At 51.8% G+C, this 20,857-nt stretch overlaps 5 protein-coding genes across 5 annotated transcripts; 1 reads left to right on the forward strand and 4 right to left on the reverse strand.

Annotated features, from left to right (window-relative positions):
• Nucleotides 1-615: 615 nt before the first annotated feature.
• On the reverse strand, nucleotides 616-1,971 carry MAA_07926 (Major facilitator superfamily domain protein; the record flags this gene model as incomplete). The annotated part of the gene is made up of 1 exon (XM_007825924.1): nucleotides 616-1,971. The coding sequence occupies one exon, from the start codon at nucleotides 1,969-1,971 to the stop codon at nucleotides 616-618; it is 1,356 nt and encodes a 451-aa protein (XP_007824115.1).
• A 797-nt stretch (nucleotides 1,972-2,768) lies between these two features.
• On the reverse strand, nucleotides 2,769-10,725 carry MAA_07925 (polyketide synthase; the record flags this gene model as incomplete). The annotated part of the gene is made up of 2 exons (XM_007825923.1): nucleotides 2,769-9,989; nucleotides 10,063-10,725. The coding sequence occupies 2 exons, from the start codon at nucleotides 10,723-10,725 to the stop codon at nucleotides 2,769-2,771; spliced, it is 7,884 nt and encodes a 2,627-aa protein (XP_007824114.1).
• Nucleotides 10,726-11,737: 1,012 nt separating this feature from the next.
• On the forward strand, nucleotides 11,738-13,362 carry MAA_07924 (Aromatic-ring hydroxylase-like protein; the record flags this gene model as incomplete). The annotated part of the gene is made up of 2 exons (XM_007825922.1): nucleotides 11,738-12,266; nucleotides 12,344-13,362. 2 exons carry the CDS (start codon nucleotides 11,738-11,740, stop codon nucleotides 13,360-13,362), a joined length of 1,548 nt encoding a protein of 515 aa, XP_007824113.1.
• A 2,103-nt stretch (nucleotides 13,363-15,465) lies between these two features.
• On the reverse strand, nucleotides 15,466-16,637 carry MAA_07923 (Oxoglutarate/iron-dependent oxygenase; the record flags this gene model as incomplete). Its single annotated transcript, XM_007825921.1, has 3 exons — nucleotides 15,466-15,827; nucleotides 15,903-16,200; nucleotides 16,314-16,637. The coding sequence occupies 3 exons, from the start codon at nucleotides 16,635-16,637 to the stop codon at nucleotides 15,466-15,468; spliced, it is 984 nt and encodes a 327-aa protein (XP_007824112.1).
• A 1,065-nt stretch (nucleotides 16,638-17,702) lies between these two features.
• Nucleotides 17,703-19,769, reverse strand: MAA_07922 (Zn(2)-C6 fungal-type DNA-binding domain protein; the record flags this gene model as incomplete). Its single annotated transcript, XM_007825920.1, has 5 exons — nucleotides 17,703-17,933; nucleotides 17,993-18,484; nucleotides 18,560-18,974; nucleotides 19,140-19,458; nucleotides 19,538-19,769. The coding sequence occupies 5 exons, from the start codon at nucleotides 19,767-19,769 to the stop codon at nucleotides 17,703-17,705; spliced, it is 1,689 nt and encodes a 562-aa protein (XP_007824111.1).
• Nucleotides 19,770-20,857: the final 1,088 nt, after the last annotated feature.

The raw sequence follows: 20,857 nt of genomic DNA on the forward strand, positions 1-20,857 counted from the left end.
CAATGTCTCTCGCGATTCGATACTGCATGCCAGTCATCTATGCAACAATGGCGACAGAGACCCCGTCTCGTAAAGAAAAGAAAAAAACTCCGGCATTACTCTCATCCAACCCACTCGTTCTCCTTGGTACCTGTGTACTTTTTCCTTTGAGCCGCCACAGGGACAAGATTATCAATCAATCCGCTGACTGAGACTTGGAAAAACAACATTTTGTTGTTCGCCCGTCTTGCCAAACTACCAGCCATAAAAGTACAGGGTAAAGTCGAGTGGTTGAGCGCTCGGAATTTCCTGACAACCGCCGAAACCAGTGTTTGCCAGTGAACGAGCATACATAACTAGAATGGGTCCGAGTTACGGACGACTTGCATGGTGCGAGAAACATTCAGTTTCGCCGAGGCCCGAGTAACTCCAGAAGGGCAGGGGTAGGAGCCACTGAGTGCCCAGTTACGCCAATATAAACAAGGTTTCTCCGTATGGATATTAATTAATCAATTCACTGAGACGTTACCTGCTCTTGCTATCCATTGACACTGTATCACGATTCACGGCTATCTACTCCGTAGTCTTGTCTCTGATTGTCCAGCCTTCATACGGTTCCGGGTCGCAGCACCGTTGTCAACCCTTGACCAAGACCCTGAAACCAACCTTGGAGATTCGTACCGTCAAGTACGTCAAGCCAGCAGCTATAGACATCAGTCCACAGTATAGCCACAAGGCGTGCCAGTTGAGCCAGTCGGAGGAGTGCAAGACTCTCCCTGCCGCTGGTGCTCCAGCAAGGTATCCCAGCCCGGCCAAACTGTAGCCCATGCCTATGCGCGTCCCAATGTTGCTCTTGTCCTGCGTCAAGCTGGCAAAGCACACGGGAGGCATGGCAATAAACACACCACTAAAGAACCCCAGCCAAATGGCAATCACGACGGCGCCCGCCAGGGAGTGAACCGCCATGGTGCACAAAGACAAGAGTCCCGTGATAAGGGAACACGGGAAAATAACATTGAGCGGGCCAAAATGGTCCGACGCGAAATTCGGAATGATGCGACCGAAGAAGGATGCCGCGTTCAGAATGGCGACAATGTAAAACGACATGTCATGAGACGCGAGCTTGTTGCTTTCCGTGAAGAAGGATATGTAAGAGTTGATGGTAGACAGACTCGACGAGGCAAAAAAGGTGCCAACCACAAAGATCAAGTATGGCACGTCGGTAAACGCAGACCGGTCAACGAAACCCCGGCGTTTCGGCGAAGGGGCCCGGATTCGCATGCCGACGACGGGCACGACCAGAACCCCCAGGGCAATGAAGCCCAAGACGCGCACCATCCAGCTGAAGCCGAGTTGCTCCAGCAGCTTGGACGCGACGACGGAGTAGACGACGGCGCCGATGGCAGACCCCGAGGAGGCGATGCCAATGGCCAGGCCCAGCTTGGACGTGAAGTAGCCGGGCAGGATCGACACGGCGCAGACAAATAGGCAGCCCGCGCCGATGCCGATGCAGAACCCCTCGGCGAGCAAGACTTGGGCGTACGTCTTGCAGAAGCTGAGTGCTACATGGCCGAGAACGACGCCGGAGCTCCCTAGCACAATGAGCAGGCGAAGATATCCCCGGTCGTAGACTGGCCCGGCCCAGAATCCCGTCATCATGGCCAGGCAGTACTGTATGGCGCCGATCCAGGAGATGTTTGACGAGGAAGCCGTGAAGATGTCGCCCGACTCGTAATGCGTTTGGAATACGCCAAAGGTGCTGAGAATCCCCCACGAGTTGAAGAAGAGGGCGAAACTGCAGGCAACGTGAAACCAAGCTACCAGGCCTCCGTCGGGAGGCGGTCCTCTATTTTCTTGCGGCTTCTCGACCGCGTCTGACGGGGTTTCCTGTACATGATTGCTGTCTTCTGATACAGGTCGGGCATCAGCATCGAGCAGCGAGGACGGTTCTGGGCTGCGAACCTCTGACTTGGTCATGGCTGGCGTCTGCATGGTGTCGGCCGAGGTGATGGAGGATCGAAACGCGGCCCCAAGTACAAGTAGAAGTTGAGCAGGCCCATGTTGCCAATGCCTTTCATACATATTGGCCCATTACATAATGGCAGCGAAAACGGGTTGCGTTCCGCGTTGTCCTCTGGGCGAGCCGAGACGGATTGATTAGATTGATAGAGGCCCAACTCATCTCGCGTCCATGGCAAAGGCCGAGACACCGACGTCTCATCCACACAGCCCTGGCAGTACTATGCAGATGGCATGCCCATGCCGCGCAAGAATGCGGGAGGAGTTGCATCAGATGGGGCTGTCTGGTAACCCTGCCGAAATGAACGGGCGGAATCTCACGTTCCAGAGTCTTGCTCCGATGTGCCCACTTGATTTGATGCCCTTGAGCGAGACAAAGTCCTCGGGGCCTCTTATTCTCCGAGGCTGTCCGGCCGTGTAGTCTCCTTGGATCAGCAAGTTCATGCCGTGCTTGTAAGTGAGGTGGTCAAAATGGCCAATACTGAATCGAGCATTCGCAACGCACATCTGTTTTTTGGTTCGGGTAAACCCGCTGCCAAGGCGGAAAGATGGGCATAATGATGGAACACAATGGTGTAGTTGGTTGGAAGAGGTCGATACAGTCTCCGTTTAGTCTCTACTGCAAAGACAAAGCAAGTACACATATGATGATGTGAGCATCTGTACTAGGATACTTGAATAAGAAAAGATTTCTACTTCATACAATCTAGTAATCTAGTTGAAAATACAAACAAACTCAGAACGCAGCAATGTATACTCCCCTTCAACTATCACCTCAAAAACCCAGCTTTCTGCCAATTGCTCACGTAGGATCCCAGCAATGCCTCAGTGACAGGTTCCAAACTCCTCAAAGTAACAGAATGCTCGCAGGCCTTGTCAGTCCCCAGCACCATGGCACCACACGACATGTGCACAAAATCCTGCTCAAAAAAGTCGGCAAGCATGGAGGCTGGGTTTTCCTCGTCAGGCCCGTTGCTTTGCTTGGCATTACTTCGCACCACGTGTATCCAATCCGCAAACGGAATGATCTTATCGTCCGGGATATCGAGCGCCCTTGCCAGCATGCTCACCATCTCGGACCAGGACTGCCTCTTGGGGTTGTCGATGTGATACACAGGGTGAGCTTGCACATTGTCCGGCAGCGTCAAGATGTCCACCGCCGTTCCCGCCACCGCATCAACAGGAGCCCAGGCGAGATGGCCAGGGAGGTCGGGGAGAACGCCCAGCGTCTGCGAAGACTTGATGAGAAAAGGCACATGCTCCATGGAATTCCAGTAGCCCGAGCTGCTAGAACCGGCAATCTGCCCCGGCCGGACCACCGTCACGCGGAAGCGCCCCGGGAACAAGTGCAGCGTCCGATCCAACAGTTTCTCGCAGGTGTGTTTGGCGTCGCCGTATCCAATGGGTAGAACAGAGTCAATCGTCATGCGCTCCTCGGGAACCGTCGCCTCTCCCGACCATACGGGCCAGTGGCCGACGGCGGCCACCGACGAGACGAGTTGGAAAGAGACCTTTTCCGTCGACTCCTTGGCCAGTGACGCATCCCGAGCCAAGTAAACCATGTTTCTCATGATGCGCAGCTGCGGCTCGAATCGTTTGAGCGGCCACTTGGTATTCATCAGCCAGGCATTGTGAACGATGTGAGTAACCGACATGGTCAAGCTGCGGTAATCAGTCTCGGAGAGACCCAAAAACTCTTTCGACAAGTCTGTCTCGAATACCCTCAACTTCTCCAGCGCTTCCCCAGGCAGGCTGAGACCCTTGTCAAGCATGCTCTGCGTTTGGCGCAGCACGGCGTCAACCTTGCTCCTCCTATTCAGACACACAACTTCCCGTACATCCGGGCGCAAAGCCAAGTTGGCAACAATATGCGCACCCAGACTTCCCGTCCCACCCGTGACGAGAACGCACTTTCCATCCCCTCGTCTCGTCCTTGCACCTTGTCCTCCGCCCAGCGCGGCCCCAACACCAAGGGACTCGGCGAAACCCTTGGAGAGGTCCTCGACGTATTCTTTAACGGCTGCTTCTCGAAACTCGCAGTCAGCTGAGGGGCTCTTGACACAGGGCGGAGGAGTTGGCAGTGATGCGCACCTAGTACTTCTCGAGGCCGAGGCGATGATGAGCCTCTCGAGCTTGTTTTCAGGTCGGGCGCCGTCCGTCCAGTCGACGACTCCGTACCCGACGGATTGCAGGTCTCGCTCCCACTGTCTCTCGTCTTGCACGACGTACTCGCGGCCGTCGTCAAACAGCCACCAGCCCTCAAAGAGCCCAAAGACAAGGTCCATCCACCACACGCGGCCCGTCATTTCAACCAGGAGGAGCATGCCGTCCTCTCGCAGCGCTTTGCGAATATTACCCGTCGACGTCTTCAGATTGGGCGTGGCATGGACCGCGTTGCTTGCAATGATTAGATGCTGTGTGCCGATCAAGTCCTGCGGAGGGGGGTTGCTAATGTCGTGTTGGCGGAATTTCATGAATGGGTAGTCCTTGAAGGTTTTGCGTGCCGCCGCTACAAACGAAGGCGCCAAGTCTGTAAAGGTGTATTCTACCGGAATGTTGGCTTCGGCGAGGATCGGCAGGAGAAGCTTCGTGGTGCCTCCTGTTCCTGCGCCCATCTCGAGGATCTTGAGAGGGCCGCCGTTCACGGCCTTCAACTCCTCTGCGAGACGGCGCACAAAGTCTTGAAGTTGGCGGTAGAGCAACTTGTGCAGCGGCCACTCGGCGTAGAATCGGGACACCAACTCGCGACCTTCGGTGCAGCCAAAGATGAGCTTGATGCCGTTTGTCTTTTCTCGCAGGACATCGGCCAGGCGGGAGCCCGCGTAGAATGTAAGCTTGTCAGCTACATGCTGATCAGGGAACCGGGATAGGAGGCGTTGGAAAATTTCCTGGCTGGATTGGACGGGGCATGGTGTACTTGTTCGAGTGATTCGGCCTCCGTCCACCGTAACAAGCTTGCCTTCCTTGTCCAACATGGCGTACAAGGCGTCTACTAACCGTGAATGCTCGGCCGGATGTGGAACACGGGTGATGGAAGAACCAGCAGGCGCATTCCTGACACTGTATCCCAAGTCATCCAGTGCATCTAGCGTCAGCGATATACAAAGCTCCGTCTGGAGAGGTTCGGCGACTGTGGCGTAATTCTCCTGGCCATGCTCCACGATGCGGTCATCCGTCTTCTCCTTGACCGCGGTGAATGTCTGCATAACCAATTCATGTGAGAGCTTCAGATCGAAGGGAACTTCTGGTTCAGACAGAGCCGGGGTGCTGACTCCAGTCTGAAATCCAGAGCACTCAGAGTTACTTCGGTCACCGAATTCACTTGTGCTGCTGGATGCAATTTGTTCATGCCCTCCCTCCTCCCCGGCATCTGGTTCCATGGACTCTCCAAGAAGCTCCGCAACAACCTTGAGCAGGCCTGGAAAGTCGACAATTTCCATCAGTGTAGCCTCGGGGATGTTGATCTTGAAGGCAGAGTCCACCTCGTGAGCCAGCTCCATGCCCAACAAGGAGTCGATGCCGAGATCTGCCAGAGCACTGTCGGCTTGGATCTCGCCTTCCTCAACGCCCGAAAGTTCAGAGATGATTTTTCTAAGCTGCGAGGCAATGCCTGAACTTGCAGATTTCTTGGCTGCTTTGGACGAGGTCACCAGTTCCTGGGTCCTGCTTACCGGTGCATGTCCATTCTCCGGGCGAGCATTGTCAACGTTTGTCGCCAGGATAGAACCTGACATTGCGGAAGACGGCTCCGTTCTAGCTGCCGCAGGCAAAAGGCCCGGCGTTAATCTCGAGAGTACTTTGCTCATCGACGCCCTCGAAACCTTGACGTAGCTTATTCCAGTAATCACTTCGACCAGGTCGTTGGTCTTGGCATCAAACGCAAAAATATCCGACAGGATTGCCTTCTCCGACGGATAGTGATGTACAGCGAGCACATTCAGAGCCGCAGGACGCCCAGACTTGTCCTTGTTACCAGACTGGCGCGGGTTGCGGAACCAGTGTTCCATGCCGTTGCACACATACATGTCAGCCGAGCTGCAGTCCGTCATGCAGTTTGCCCATATACCCGCGACTTGGCACAGGCAGTCGGCCAGATGAGCGTCCAGCCATGTCGTTGCGTCGTGTTGCCGAACGACGTGTGCGGCAGACTGGTTGCCGCGACTCACGAGCTTTTGCACGCCGCGATAGTCGTCGGTGTAGTTGACAATCTCGGCGAAGATCTTGTAAATGCTTCGGTTGAGAAGCACCTCCTCGACGTCTCCGCTGTTGAGCAGCTCGAGACACTGTCGGCTGCCGACGAGGCGCTGGAGTCGCGAAAACTCCAGCTCGGCGGATGAGTCGTCGGTTGGGACGAATCGAAGCGTGCCCGTCGTGTGAACCGACAGGCCCTTGTCCGTCTTTGACGATGCCTCGGTGCTCACGATGCTAAACTTCCAGAGGGAGCGAGTGTCGCCTGCACTCTCCTTGAAGTCAATCCACAGGGTGCGGCTGGCGTCCACGCACACGGGCAATTGGCATTGGACGTTGTGAAGCTGTGGTTGTAAGTGCTCGGATGCCAGTTCCTGATTCAGGCTGCGAATAGCCTCGATGACAAAATCAAGCTGTACAGTGGCCGGACAAATGGCTGCCGTCTCTGCAAAAACATGGCCTGACACCAGTCTCTCGTATTGCTTCGACGAGGTGTTGATACGGAATCGTCCTTCTTGCTTCTTGCTGTCTGTGTAGCCAGCAAACTGGAAGAGGCTGCTCTCAGTTTCGTCAGGCTTGTTGTTCTGGGGAACTTCCAAGATGGTCTTTTGGGGGGCTTTCAGATCCATCCAGTGCTTTGCTTGCTCAAACTGGTAGGGCGGTAGGAGAAGAGGCTCGTGAGAGAGAACATCAGATCCGTGGTGAGACCAGAAACCCATAGTAAGGCCCTCCTTCCAGAGGCTCAACGTTGAGTCAACAAGATTGTTCCATGCTGTACCTGGCTCACCAGTAATATTTACACCCTGGAAATATAAATCGCCATTGTTGCCTAGGGCACGGCTCGCCATGTTTGTGACTGTAGAGTTTGACCCGGCTTCCAAGAAGACGCAGGACGGGTGTTTGCTGGTGATCCTCTTCAACGCCCGATCGAAGAATACAGGGGAGCGGAGATGCTTGGCGAAGAAGCTCGAAGTCACTTCCTCCAATGGCTGCTCAGTGGCATGTTCCAGCGGAATTGTAGGCTTCTGGAACGAAAGGCCGAGTCCGCACTCGTTCAGCTGAGCGTCAATGTTATCAACAAGACTGCAATGGAACGAGTTTGTCACGTTTAGCCTCTTGGACCTTATTGTCTTTGGGGGTTCAGACTCCAGGACTTTAGCAACTGCGTCAATGGATTCGACTGATCCAGCTAATGTGAAACTCCTGGGTCCGTTGTAACAGGCAATCGAGGCCGGGGCCGAGTTGCTCGATCCAAGAGACATGGCAGCCTTCTGAAGCACGTCTTGGACCTTGTCCAGATCAGCTTCGATTGCCATCATGGCGCCCTTCTCAGCACCCCAGAAGTCTCGCACCAGAGTCGCTCTCTTGATCACAGCCTTGAGACAGTCTTGCAGTGTCAGAATACCAGACACGCACAATGCCGTCAGCTCGCCAAAGCTGTGTCCCACAAGGGCAACAGGTTTTACTCCAGAATCGATCCAGCACTTGGCGCTTGCATACTGAATCGCGAAGAGTATTGTCTGTAGCTTCACGGTATCCTTTACCGGTTCGCGGTGGAAGATGTCGGGGAATATGCTTCCTGCTCCTAGACTCTTTGCAGCAGAATCTACTGCATCCAAATGCAGGCGCAGAATCTTGACTCTGTCATATAACTCCTTGTCCAATCCAACAAAGGTAGATATCTGGCCGCCGAAGCAGAGCACCACTGGTCGTTCTGCCTTGGGCGCGCTCGTAGAGAAGCCAACTTTATTATCGGCAATGGAGCTCAACGCCTGTGATAGTTCACCGAGTGACTTGACGCTGAATATTGAACTTCGCGCAAGCGACCGGTTGGTCTTGCGGGCCAGATTGAAGGAGACGTCCCTCAAAGTCAGCTCGGCGTCACGAGATGAGGCTTTGCGATTGCTGATGTATTTCAATAGTGCTGTTGCATACCGTCGTACGCTAGAATCGTCTAATCCGCACAGCCAGAACGGGTACTTCTTGTCGCTCGACTCGTGATATGCTGGTTTGGGAATCTTTGAAGGGCCTTGAGTCAACACCATTGACGCATTGGAACCTGAAGCGCCGTAGTTGTTAATCAGTGCAGCCTTGAAGTCGGCGTTCCAAGGCCTGAGGGAGGTAGGAATAACGATTTTGTCAGAGGACTGGGCTTTGATGTTGGGGTTGATGGTCTCAAAGCTTGCTTGCGGTGGTATGTAGCCCTTGTTCATCATCAGAAGCACCTTGATCAATGACAAGACTCCAGACACTGGCTCTGTATGTCCAATGAATCCCTTGACAGACCCTAGAACGAGAGAATTGCTTCTGTTGGTGCCTCCGAGAACCCGTCGAACGCTCTCATATTCCGCGGGATCTCCGACAGCTGTTCCGGTACCATGCGCTTCCACCACAGTAATTGCCTCTGGTTCAAGATTTGCCTTGGTAGATACATTTCTAAACAAATCAGACAAGGAGGGTGAGTTCGGGACAAAGATGGGTGTGCAGTTTTGGTTCTGCTGCACCCCCGTGGCTGCAATGACTCCAAGAACTTGATCTCCGTCGGCAATAGCAACAGAAAGCTTCTTCAGGAAGATGGCTGCGACGCCGTCCCCTCGGCAATAGCCATCTGCCCTGGAGTCGAAGGGCTTGCATTGTCCGGTAGTGCTTAAAAAGGAAGCGCCAGCTAAATTCTGGAACCGATACGGACTCGTCATGATGTGCGTGCCTCCAGCCAGAGCAGCACTACACTCGCCGCTCAGGATAGCTCGGCACGCCTGGTGGATGGCAACAGCAGATGACGAACATGCCGTATCAACGACGAATGCCGGCCCTGTCCAGCCGAAATAGTGGCTGATCTTTCCAGCCGCGAAGCCTTCCAAGTTGCCAGTGGCACAAAAGGCGTTGGCCGGATAACAGGCAATGTTGTTCTCGTAGTCTGTTCCACAAAGACCAATGTAGCAACCGACTTCTCGTGAGCTATCGTCTTGTTCTTTATGGAAGTATCCAGACTGTTCAACAGCCTGGTAGGCCACTTGAAGGAGTTGTCGTTGTTGCGGATCGGTCGTCGCGGCTTCGCGGGGACTGGTCTTGAAGAACTTATTGTCGAACTTGTCATGTGCGCGAATAAAGTTTCCAAACCATTTCCTCTTTGGGTCCATGTCTCTGAAAGCCGTCTCAAAGGTGAACCTTTCCGATGAGACTTCTTTGTGCTGCGATTTGCCGGAAGAGAGCACTTCCCAGAACTCTTCTAGATCATCCGCCCCGGCTACTTTGCATGACATTCCCACAACCGCAATGTCGGTGTCCGGATATACGCCTCCAGACCTGCCCTGGCGTGTGCTTTTGGCCGGCGCGTTCCTAGAGTCAGACACATGAATGCAGCGCGAGCTTAGCGATGGTGACAGGGAAGGCGGCAGTGGTCGCTCTGGTCCAAATGCTACGATGCTTGCTTTCTCATCTTGCGAGAGCACCTCTGATTCCAAGGTCTTGATAGTCTCGTACCAACTAGGTGGCTCCAAGATGATTGACCTAAGAACATGGTGATGAAGTGGGCCGGATGTAAAATATTGACCCCCGGTATTGGATCGCGATTTCATCACGAGGTCAGAACAGTCGCGGAACTGGAATTCGGGGCGGCCATCGCAGAATCGGAGAAGGGCGCTGAGAGCGTCCGCGTGCTCTTCGGAATGATATCGACCTCGCAGACCTATCTCCGAAGCTGGCAATCCTGCTGATCTCATATTTTGCTGCACTTGAGCCATCGCCGCCAACGATGTAGTAACCGTGGCGCGGTTGTAGTCGTAGTTGACAGAGATGTATGTCTACTATTGTCAGCACTGGACCGATTGTAATGGTAATTACCTGCTCTATTCGTGTCAAGATGGGGGCACTTACATCATCTCGGCTGTCTATGATCTTGCGGAGGTCGGCCAGTTTGGAGTCGGAATTCCATTCTGTCCCGAGGCACCTCGTGGGCTGTGGCGACTGAGCTGATGCTTTGGCATCCATATCAGCAACCGCACCAACTGCAACGGCCAGCCGAATTGCAGATGAACCATATCTCTCGAAATCTGAGGCAGACTTGGAACTGGACACGGCCGCCGAGCTCAGCAGCCCCGTGCAGAATCCCAGCGTTTCGCCCTTGGCAGAAGCCCGTGATACCCAGTCAGCTTCGTCATCTTGACCGGCGTACGCAGTTTTATGGAAGCTCATGTACTGAATAAGCTGGTCGATGGTTGCCAGTGGAACTAGGAGTTTATTTGGCAACGGGTACGGAGTAGTCAGCGCAGCGCCCGAGTTGAAAGCATTCTTTAGGTCAACAAGCTGCATGTAGCCTTCGACAACCCTTTCGCTGGGAACACCGAGAGCCGCAGAGATGGGTTGCCATAGCTCCGGTAGCTCTGATACAACCTTCAGAATCCATGAAACACTCTCATCACCGCGAACAGTGCTTTGGATCCGATGAAACTCTGAATGGTCGAATGACAACGGCAAAGATCCGAAAAGGAATACATTTAAAGCCCCATTTGGACTGGCTAATCTCGGATCGGAATGCATTGGAAGTAGCAATCGGAGTCTGAAGGACTAGAAAGAGTAGGCAGGCAGGTGGAGATGTGTGACGGTTGAAGTTCAGTTGATTCAGCACATGTATCTCGATTAGTCGCCTCAATGTTGAAGAGAGAAGGACCTGAAAGTTGAAGTATGTTTATGTTGTGTAAGGAAACATGGAATATAACACAATGCGAGCAGCTACTCATATATGGTACGTCTATCTGATGGAGAAGGCCTTACATCATCTTCAAAGGGAGACTTGAGTAGCCGACCAAACTCCATACACTTCCTGTAATTCCATACGGCGAATAGTAATCCTCTTCTGAGTGGGAAAAAAACTAGCCCGCCGAGACCAGGAAACGAAAGAAATGCCAGGGTTGTCAGACGGGCATGGAGTTGGAATGGGATGGCTCGCATTCGGTGGAACAATCATGCCCATGAGCAAAGATTCTAACATCAAGGTTAACAAATCTGTCCCCTATCGCGACAAGCAATGCGTCAACGGGTCAATGTAGCCAAAAGGGTCCCACCGAGGATGACTGGGGAGCCATGCGGCCCGAGACTGCATATTGGAGAAACTCCGAGGCATAAGGGACGAAAGTAATGTGGTACCCTTCTCCCTGGCCAATAGAAGACACAGAAAGCTTGAGAGATTTACCGTTCAGGCTCGAAACAACCATTGTTTTGTTTCGATACTCGGTTCCTTCACTTACTCCGATGGGCCCTACAAGGTTCCAACAGACTCGGCTGTTTAGGAAGCGAGCTCCAAGAAGGGTGTGAGATCGATACAGATACCCCGATCAACTAATCAGATTAGATTCGGGATCTTTGCCATCATTCTCTCGGACTAACCAATTCCGAAGACAATTTTGCCATCACGGGCACCACCAACCAAGCCCACGGCCCGGATTACTCAAAATAAAGACTCGTAAAAGCCATGCAAGTGTGATGCCAACTCACTTGCATACTGATTCTGCTCCACCAATCTGTACGCCCTGAATAGTCATCAGTCAGCAGGATGTCGCAATCCGCAGGAGAAGACAGCCCGCTCGAGGTTGCCATTGTAGGGTGTGGCATCGTCGGCCTCATCACCGCTGCAGGTCTGGCAAGGCGTCGGATCAAGGTCACGATTTTCGAGCAGGGCCAGGGCTTGCGGGAGCTGGGAACAGGAATCGCATTCAATCCCGCTGCTCAAGGATGTCTAGAAATGATCGACCCGGAAGTGACCATGGCCTTGAGGATGGGTGGTGCTGTAGGTCTTTCCGCCGCCAACGAGGACGATCCTCACGACTGCCTTCGATGGATTGATGGCTACAATCAAAGAGACAAGAGCGATCCCTACTATCAGAAGTACTACTTGAAAACGAATGCGGGATACCGAGGAATCCAAGGCATTCGCAGAGACCATCTTCTTGAACAACTAATCCGAGTCTTGCCATCCGACACTGTGGTTTTCAAGAAGCGCTTAGAAGATGTTGTCGAGGGCGGAGACGATGAAAAGATTGTGCTCAAGTTTGCAGATGGCACGGTGGCCGAAGCCGACGCCGGTGAGTGAACAGCTCTTTGAGGGGAATTCTTGACGCAGTATATCTTGTTCGTGAAAAGCGTCTAACTGAAAGTACAGTCATTGGATGCGATGGAATCAAATCCAAGACAAGGAATATAGTTCTCGGCCCCGACAGCACCGCCGGCAAGCCGACTTATACTCATGTCAACTCATACCCTACCGTTATCCCAATGGAGAAGGCCGTCTCAGCACTGGGAGAACGCAAGGCAAGAGCATTTCACAATCACTTGGGTCCTGATGCAAACATCCTTCACTACCCCGTGGCACACGGCACCATGTGCAATGTCACCGTCTTTGTTCGAAACGACGAGGAATGGCCGCAGGATAAACCGACGGCGCTTGTCGGCCAGCGTGCTGATATCGAACATCGCTTCAGGGACTGGAACCCAGCAATTCGAGATCTCATCAGCCATCTGCCAGAGACTCTTCCTACATGGGCAGTCTTTGACTTGTGGGATTACCCCCTCCCGTTCTATAACAAAGGCCGGATATGTGTTGCTGGAGACGCAGCGCATGCCAGCAGCCCGCATCATGGTGCCGGCGCCGGCATGGGGGTAGAAGACGCACTTGTCCTTTCGGTTCTGATGGCCGACGCCTCGATGAAACTCGGAAAAGGAAAACTGTCAAAAAGTCAGGTCATTTCCTCCGCGTTTGCCGTGTACAATGACATCAGGAGGACTCGCAGCCAGTGGCTGGTGCAGAGCAGTCGACGAATCTGCGATCTGCACCAGCAGAAAGAATGGGCAGACCCGACAAAGTGGCTCAAGGCAGAGTCGACATTGGAGGAGCTCAAAGACCGGACTTATAAGATATGGAATTATGACTTCCGTCAAATGGTTGCGGAGGCTGCTGAGAGCTATGGCATGCTCATCAGTCGCCTTGAAAAGCAAGCGTCTGCTACAAACGGCGACGTCAAGGCAAGTTCTCTCGTCAATGGCAATGTTCTGGAACCAATAGACAAGACGAAAACGCTGGCTAATGGTATCGGCGACTCGAAAACGCTGTCGATCGAGACGCATGCCGAGCTATTAGCTGGACCTGGCCAAAGCTGCACCACAGATGTGATGGTCTCTTAGGCAGCTTCATGGGCAGGTGAGCGAAAATACATGCGCTGATTGTAGGATGGCACAAGAGCACGACTTGTGATGTTGACCGATGAATGATGGAACGGAGTTGACGGGCGTTTTGGACGTCGTTTGTATTTTGTAGCTGTAGTTTTGTTCAATAAACCGCGATTAATATCAATGCCCTCTTAAGCCCAAAGCCATGAGAAAACTGAGTCAGGTTGTCCTGTCCGCCGCCTTAAACTAAATTGTATTGGTAATAGCTATAGACTTCTGTTCGTTTGGTTATCAGTTGGATCTTGGTCTGATTGAATGCTGAAGAATTCCCTGGGTTGCACGGAGCTAAAATCTAGGTATCGCTTAGAGTCCGTTGTCCAAAACAATTATGTTTTCGTTTGTTTAGTATTATACTCTATACTTACGTCCTAGAGACGGATATGAGTCCACTGTTAGCCATTTGAATCTCGAGATAAACTGGAAGATGCAGCGTTTGCTTCTCTAAGAAAAGCCCCAACTCTGACACCCGACTCGGTAGACGAACTCTGCCCACGACGATTCTTAGAATCTATCAGAAAGCGGCGGTTTCTTGAAGCCGCAAAACCGCTCATAACACCTCAAAACCATGCGTGAAATCCACCACTGCCAACAATTAAATCTGCTATATAGCCCAAGGTTACGTTACGTTGCTGGTCGAAATTGTGTGGCGAAGCATTCAGGACACGTGTGCAATACTAATATCATAACCCCTGCAATTCGGTGGGCTCGTAATCTATAGAAATACGATATCCGGCGGTCCGCCCGTTGTGGAGGTCATATTCGTAAATGACCAGGAGCAAGCTCAAGGCGTGCCACATCTCACACAATGAGTACGTCGCGGAAACAACGAATTCGCATGTCAGAGTGCAGCAACAAGAGCGAAGACATGGCAGATAAGGAGTCAATGCAGTATACGCATCCTCTCCCCGTTTGAAACTCTTTACAAATCGCTTTTTTATGGGGAATATGGTCCCATGGAGCGGATATCGCCGCCCTAAACTAACCGAGTGTAACTCTACTCCGTAGGTAGAAGATAGCCCCGAGACTAACGTTGATCGTAGCCAATTGTACCTTACTGACTATCATGAAACATGAATTTAAGTTTCATTTTAACTTAATTTTTACCTTTTTTTGCGCTCAATTTTCTTTCCTTTTAGCTGGAAAGGGGTGAATATATCTCGATCGGAAGCAATCCGCAGGGACGTCTCGGGAACCAGGCGGGTGTTCATAATTGTACCCGACCTCCGTATTTCCAGGTCAACTATCAAAGACAATTCTTGCCACCAAGGATGCATATCGAGGATTCTGACACGTCACAAAGCGGTAGCTTGGCATAAATATTCGCCCACAACAGGCCCACAAGGATACCTTGGCTCCGGCATTCCACGGCCTCTTTCTAACAGGGACTTGGATTGTCATTAACCGGGCATACTAGAAGCCGGTGGCATGTCCATTGCCGTCGGCCCCGAAAGGGTGTTCTCAACGTTTCCGAACTTGCCGGCAAGTTCAGATGCATCGAAGGGGCGCCAACGGTCGTATGGTTGTACGCTCTAGGGTTCCCGATCTGGAGGTCTGCTAACCTATACCTTCATCTAGAAATAAGTTTTTTTAAACCTGTCCCTCCAAGACTCAGTAGCTCGTGCAAGTAAACTATGTCGAGAGGCATACTCAAATTGGCGAAGAGGCTGGCCGAGGGTTATTGTACTGTCATGGGAAGCGTATTTCAAAGTCCTCATCATGTTTGAGAGTTCTACCTCAGCAATACGTTGGAGTAACATGATATTATCAGAACGCTCTTCTCTATGTGGGCCTGGGTGGGAAACAACTGGCAAAACAAAATTAACAATAGGTCTTGTAGATTTCCGCTCCCGTTTCATGGAATCAATAGGTCAGAAGAGCATGGTTCGCTTGCATTTACCAATACGCAACAGATTCAATATAAACCGTTCATTTGGCTTTGCTCTTTGAGCACTAGATATCTACATCCCCAGGTGTAACCTCAGACGGGGCTGTTAGCAACAGGGGACAAGATTTGGCGGTTTGCTATTCTCCCTGAATAGGAGTTTCCCCTTATGCGCACTATTTGAGCATCTCGCCCGTCTTTCCGAGGGTCTCAATAAGTCTTTGGCGGATGTGTTCGCCAATCACAACCTCGGTGCCCGAGCCATCCAACGCCTTCGCAACCAGCTTCAGGTTGCCATTCAGGAAGAAGGCAACACTATATCGATGATTTCGATGGTTGGTGACAACCCTGTGGCGTGCACTGCGGTAATAACCACCAGTCAACTTCATCATCATGTCGCTCATGTTGATGACGTAGGCGCCCTCGGTAGGCGGAACCGGAATCCAGGTCTCAGTTGGAGGATACCATACTTCAAGGCCCTTGCTAACTGCCTCCTGAAGAAGAATAGTAATGCAACCAAAGTCGGTGTGGTCAGCAACTAGGTTGGCGCAGCCATGTCAGTGCCAAGTCGTTTGTCCACGGGGAAAGGTGGGTTGGTCCAAAAATCTCTCACCTCCAAATTGTGTATCATGGAGAACCTCCTGTGGCGCGTAGTGAAGCATCCTCATGGGGATGGAAGGATTTTCCGCGAGCTTCTCAAGCACGCTTGGCGGGTGACCCCATTCTTTGGGCAAACCCCGGCCAAGGATTTTCAAAAGAACCTTGGCTAGATTAACCATCTTGGCCTGATAGTCCATGACTGGCTTGCGGAATTGATCCTCGGGTATCTTGGAGGGCCACAGGTTGGGCCCCGTAGAAAAGGAACCAGCGTCGGGGTGATCAGGTGGAATCTCGGCCCCTACCATGAACGTCTAGATAATAGGCGGATATCAAGATTAGCTCGGGACAAACAGATATGGTGATTACTACCTTGGGATTGTTAAGGAAGCCACCAAAGCTTGGAAACGACGCCTAATTGACTTACTTCCTTGATATCCGGCATCAAGCCTTTGTGGTGAGTCTGAATCAGAGGTGGCTCATAGCCGCGAAGAGATTTTCCCATGGACTTGGAGACGCAGACTTCCATCCTGTCCTCTTCTGGGAGAGCAAAAAAGCGTCTAGTGCAATCTAGAATCTCCTTTTGCTCGTCAACAGTGACCCCGTGGCCAACTGCCTGGAAAAATCCATAAGTTGTACAGGCATGGCGAACGTTGTCGACAACGGCCTGCTTCTGTGCTTCAGTCGACGTGGGCGAAATAAAATCGCTAATGTCAATGGTTGGAATGGCGTCGGGAGTCTTGCTGCCCATTTTGATATACTCAATATTGTCTTTTAGATATAGATATAGATGAGAGAGGGTTCTCAAATCGTTGCGCGACAATTTACTGTCTGAGCCACGAGCTGTTTTCTGGGTTGCCAATTACTGCGAAAAATGAGGCAGGTAGTTGATCTTGGGTGATATAGGAGGCGGGAGGTGCCAAGTTATTATCTTGAAGTCTATTGTAGATGACTCATGGCAATTTTCTCTCCCTTCAGATTATACAACACCGAATACTTCATTTATAAACTTCCTCCATCGTCCATTTGCTGCCAAAAAACGCATTTTCTTCGACGGACATAGCAACCAACTCCGATCTGACCACCAATTCCAGCCAATGTATCGCGAGTGTAACAAGGAAGATACTCCGCACATAAGAGCGAAAGCGCGAGGCCGCATCAGACAAAGTGGCATTTGCCCATATCGGGAATGCACAGCAACTTGAAAATGTATACCCCATCTCGGAATATCCACTGGCCGCGAGCTTTCTCCGACTGAGATGGACGCGAAGCGCGAGCAGTCTACGGCCACATCGGGTAGCGGATTCAACCGCCGTCGTGGCCAATGAGACGACATCTACGTCACAAGGGAGCATGCTTTCAGTTGAGTTTCAGTTATTTCTCTGTATCACGCGTGACGTCTCCATTTGCTGGGTCCTGTTAGGTCTGAGCTGTGAGACAACTTTGGAGGAAGCCGCTGCTCACGTACCACGACACTACAGTTACACTGCACGTTGGACTATCGATGTTGGCCAAGATGCACCTGCTTGCATCTATCACGACCAACAAGATTCCGTACGAAGCTAGTTAGGGTTACATTAAATGCAGTTTCCAGCACGATCAGATGGCCATGGCGGTTGATGCCAAAACTACAGAAAGGGGAATAATGGATCGTGGTCGTATATATTTTTGTGACTATCCTCACTGTACTCGTTTCTTTTACCCAGAAGCTTTTCATAAATCAAAAATAACCTCCAAATGTACAAGGTTCAAGCGCCTTTTGTCGTTTTCATTAGCCAACTCCGCTCCCAAGTCGAAACCCCGTCGTAGAGGCCAGCTATTGGCTCATTGCGGCCCCTGCCGTCTGATTATCCATTGTGTTGAGCAGTGGGAAAATGTGAGTCAAGTCCAGAAGCATAACGTAATTTTGCTTCGGGTTAATGACACTCTTTAGCTGGCTGAGGGCATCCAACAGTTGCCGCAACAGCGTAGCGGCCCGGGGTAGCTGTCGATTGGCAAACAAAAACTCCACACAAAGGAATATTGGAATCGGCATGAGAGGATGAACCTATATTTTGGCTCTATTAGTGGCCGTCTTGCGTGGGTTATCGAGGCTGAAGCAATTACCTTGAAGACGCTGAATTCCACAAGCGCATAGGCAAGCTTGACTATATGTTCGGCAGCATTCAACGCTCGTTGTTGATACTCTGTACGAAGCGATCTGGCTTTCCCGTTTGGCCAGACCATGGATTTGATTTCCTTGCATAGGTATATAACGGATGCCTGAGCGATGACGTGCGCAAAGAGAAGCATGGGGTCGTATCCCGTCGTGGGAGAGGGGTAACACTTGGACAAAATCTGGAGTCTTGCCGACAGAATGTTATCAAACCAAGTGTCCCAGTCTGACCAGTCTGCTTCACCATCGCCATGCAGGCACCGTATGTTGTATTGCTGATTATGGGACAATGTGCGTCCGCAGATGGTTGCCAGAACGATGCACTCATTAAATGGGGAGCGCGTGGTTGGATTTTGATCTACTATCGCGTCCGACAAGAAGTCCATTACAGTGCTTTGGCCATTTTGAAAGTCTGATTCCTGGGCAGGCAATCGTGTGCAGATCTGGGAATAAGAAAGGTAAGTTTGTCACTCCCACCAGGCAACTAGTATGAAGCTTCCGGGAATTGAGAGACTCACCACGTGCTCGTTTAATCTGATGGGCGAATTATTCTTCATACTAAACAAATGGTCAATAAAGTAAGCCATCCAGAACACTCTTCGCTTTTCTTCCGTTGTCACAGAATCATGATCGGCACCAGAAGATGGGTTTGTCGGGCTGTCAATCTCATGCAACTTCATCAGTTGCACCAGGCGGAACGCGCGTCCAGCGCTCATCCAGGCGTGTTGATGGTGCGTCCTCATCGACTCATAGGTAGCAATCAACACCCAGGCCTGAGCCAACTCGATTTCGAGAGCACTGCCTTGGACGCTGTTGGTAGGGTTTGATGACTCTAGCATCTGCCTGGCTTCTTGGTAGAAGCCCTCTTGCAGGTGCTGGAACTGACCAGATAATAGCGATGCCAATGTCCACATGGCATACTGCAAGGACAATCTGGCGGCCGACTTTGTGTGCAGTTTGGACCACGAGTGGTACCGCCGTTGGTGCAAGATTGGTATCGAAGGATGGACACGATCAAAGTACAGTTGGTTGCTGCCATGGATCCCCTGCTGTCAGCGGCCAGTATCTCCAATAGACGAGGTGTAGACCTAGACTTACAGCTCCGCTTGGGTAAAGTCACAAATAGGAATGCTGCTGGCGGTCAGACATGTCGTGGACGGTGTAGGCGGCGGCTCGGGTATCAGGTTTAGGTTGTGCAGAGTCTCGAGATCCAGAAGAGGACTTGTCAAGGTCATCTCCGACTCGGAAACCGCAGGGTCCATCATGGAAAACATGTCTTGGACAGCGTCTACGTTCCCCCCTTGGATCGAGTTCGGTATGGGCGCCAGTGGCGATGCCAAAACATCACCAGAGTTGAGGCCAGCCTCATTTGTACCCAGATTCTGCGACTGGGCAGCAAATCTGCTCTCAAGCATAGCTGTAAAGTATTACTATCGTCATATCCTATGAGTGCAGAAAAACATGGAGGCTACAACGGCCCAGACAATAAGACGTACAAACTCGGTTCCGTAGATTCTTTAGATATCCTCTCTTGGGGCCTCGAGGCGCTCGAACGGGATTCACCTCGCACACCACACCAGTCTCTTTACAAACGCCGCACTGCGGTTGCTGTCCATCGCAACGGAGTTTGCGCCGTCGACACTCTTCGCAGGCTGGCTTCTGGCGACTGCGCCCCGATGTCAAAGACTCGGGCACAGTCGAGGGCTCGACTTCTTCTGGCGTCTGCATGTTCCAAGAATTGCGCAGCAGGTCGTTTCGCTTCTGGCAGTCGATGTAACTGCTAAATAACACGTAAACGGCCGGGGATCCTGGGTAGTATTATGTCGAGGATAGCTAACCGAACCAATCTGTCGGGGTTCGACGTAGTGTTGCTTTTTAATATGTTGATAATCTGCACAACACCGTGGCCATCCAACCCCCTGTGCTATAGAAACTGGCATATCGGGTAAGATGTGACTACAGAGCGGAGATTGTGTACTGTTACAGCTTCCAATACGACTCTACCCCGTGACAATAAGCATAAACATTGCATTTAATTACCTGCAGTCACAACGGCTGTATAAGTGCCGGTGGGCCTTGAGTCTTTTTGAAAAGTGACGCAGATATCCCACTCCCTTTTGATTCGACCTGGATACGCGGGCACAGCCAAAGCCCATCTCCTATTACCAGCTAGTGAGGACCAAGTCCTGCGAGTGGCAAAAAAAACCAGGCACGGCACAGGGCTAGAGAGAGGTGTGTTTTGGTATACCATCCCTGATGCTACCAGGCCCTCTTATCGGCAGTGAGCTACCCCGTCAATGAACTGAGTCTGTGTTTCATCAGTCCATTCCAACATGTCCCACTCAGCTCCCCTCGGGGGAGCAGGATTGCGGAGACAATGTCCGTGCCAAAAGCAAGGAAAGAGTCCATGTTCTCGATACGTACGACGTAGATGAACAGATCCACAGCCGAACCCTCGTCTGCATAGCCGCCAACGCGAGCAGCCAAGGACACTAGGATGAGGCAAGATTTCGGCACCAGACAATGCCCACTAGTCCTTCGGAGCGTCACATGTGGGTAGAGCCACGAGAAGTTGGTCTCGATTGGCGTGAGGACGTGAGGGCGTGAGGGGATGAGGTGCAGATTTTACGAGACTACGTCAGACCCCGTGCCGACTACCGACGGGATCCTTTCAAAAACCGAGTTGAGACCCGAAGTGGGAACTCGTCAACATGCTTGACAAAATGCCTGCCTATACGGCATACGGTAGCACTGCATCTCGTTGTCAGAATCGAAGCGGGTTCATCCGATCTCCCCCCCGCATGTTCCGGAGCACA

Source organism: Metarhizium robertsii (assembly GCF_000187425.2).
Source record: "Metarhizium robertsii ARSEF 23 chromosome Unknown MAA_Scf_2, whole genome shotgun sequence".
NCBI classification, from domain to species: Eukaryota; Fungi; Ascomycota; class Sordariomycetes; order Hypocreales; family Clavicipitaceae; genus Metarhizium; species Metarhizium robertsii.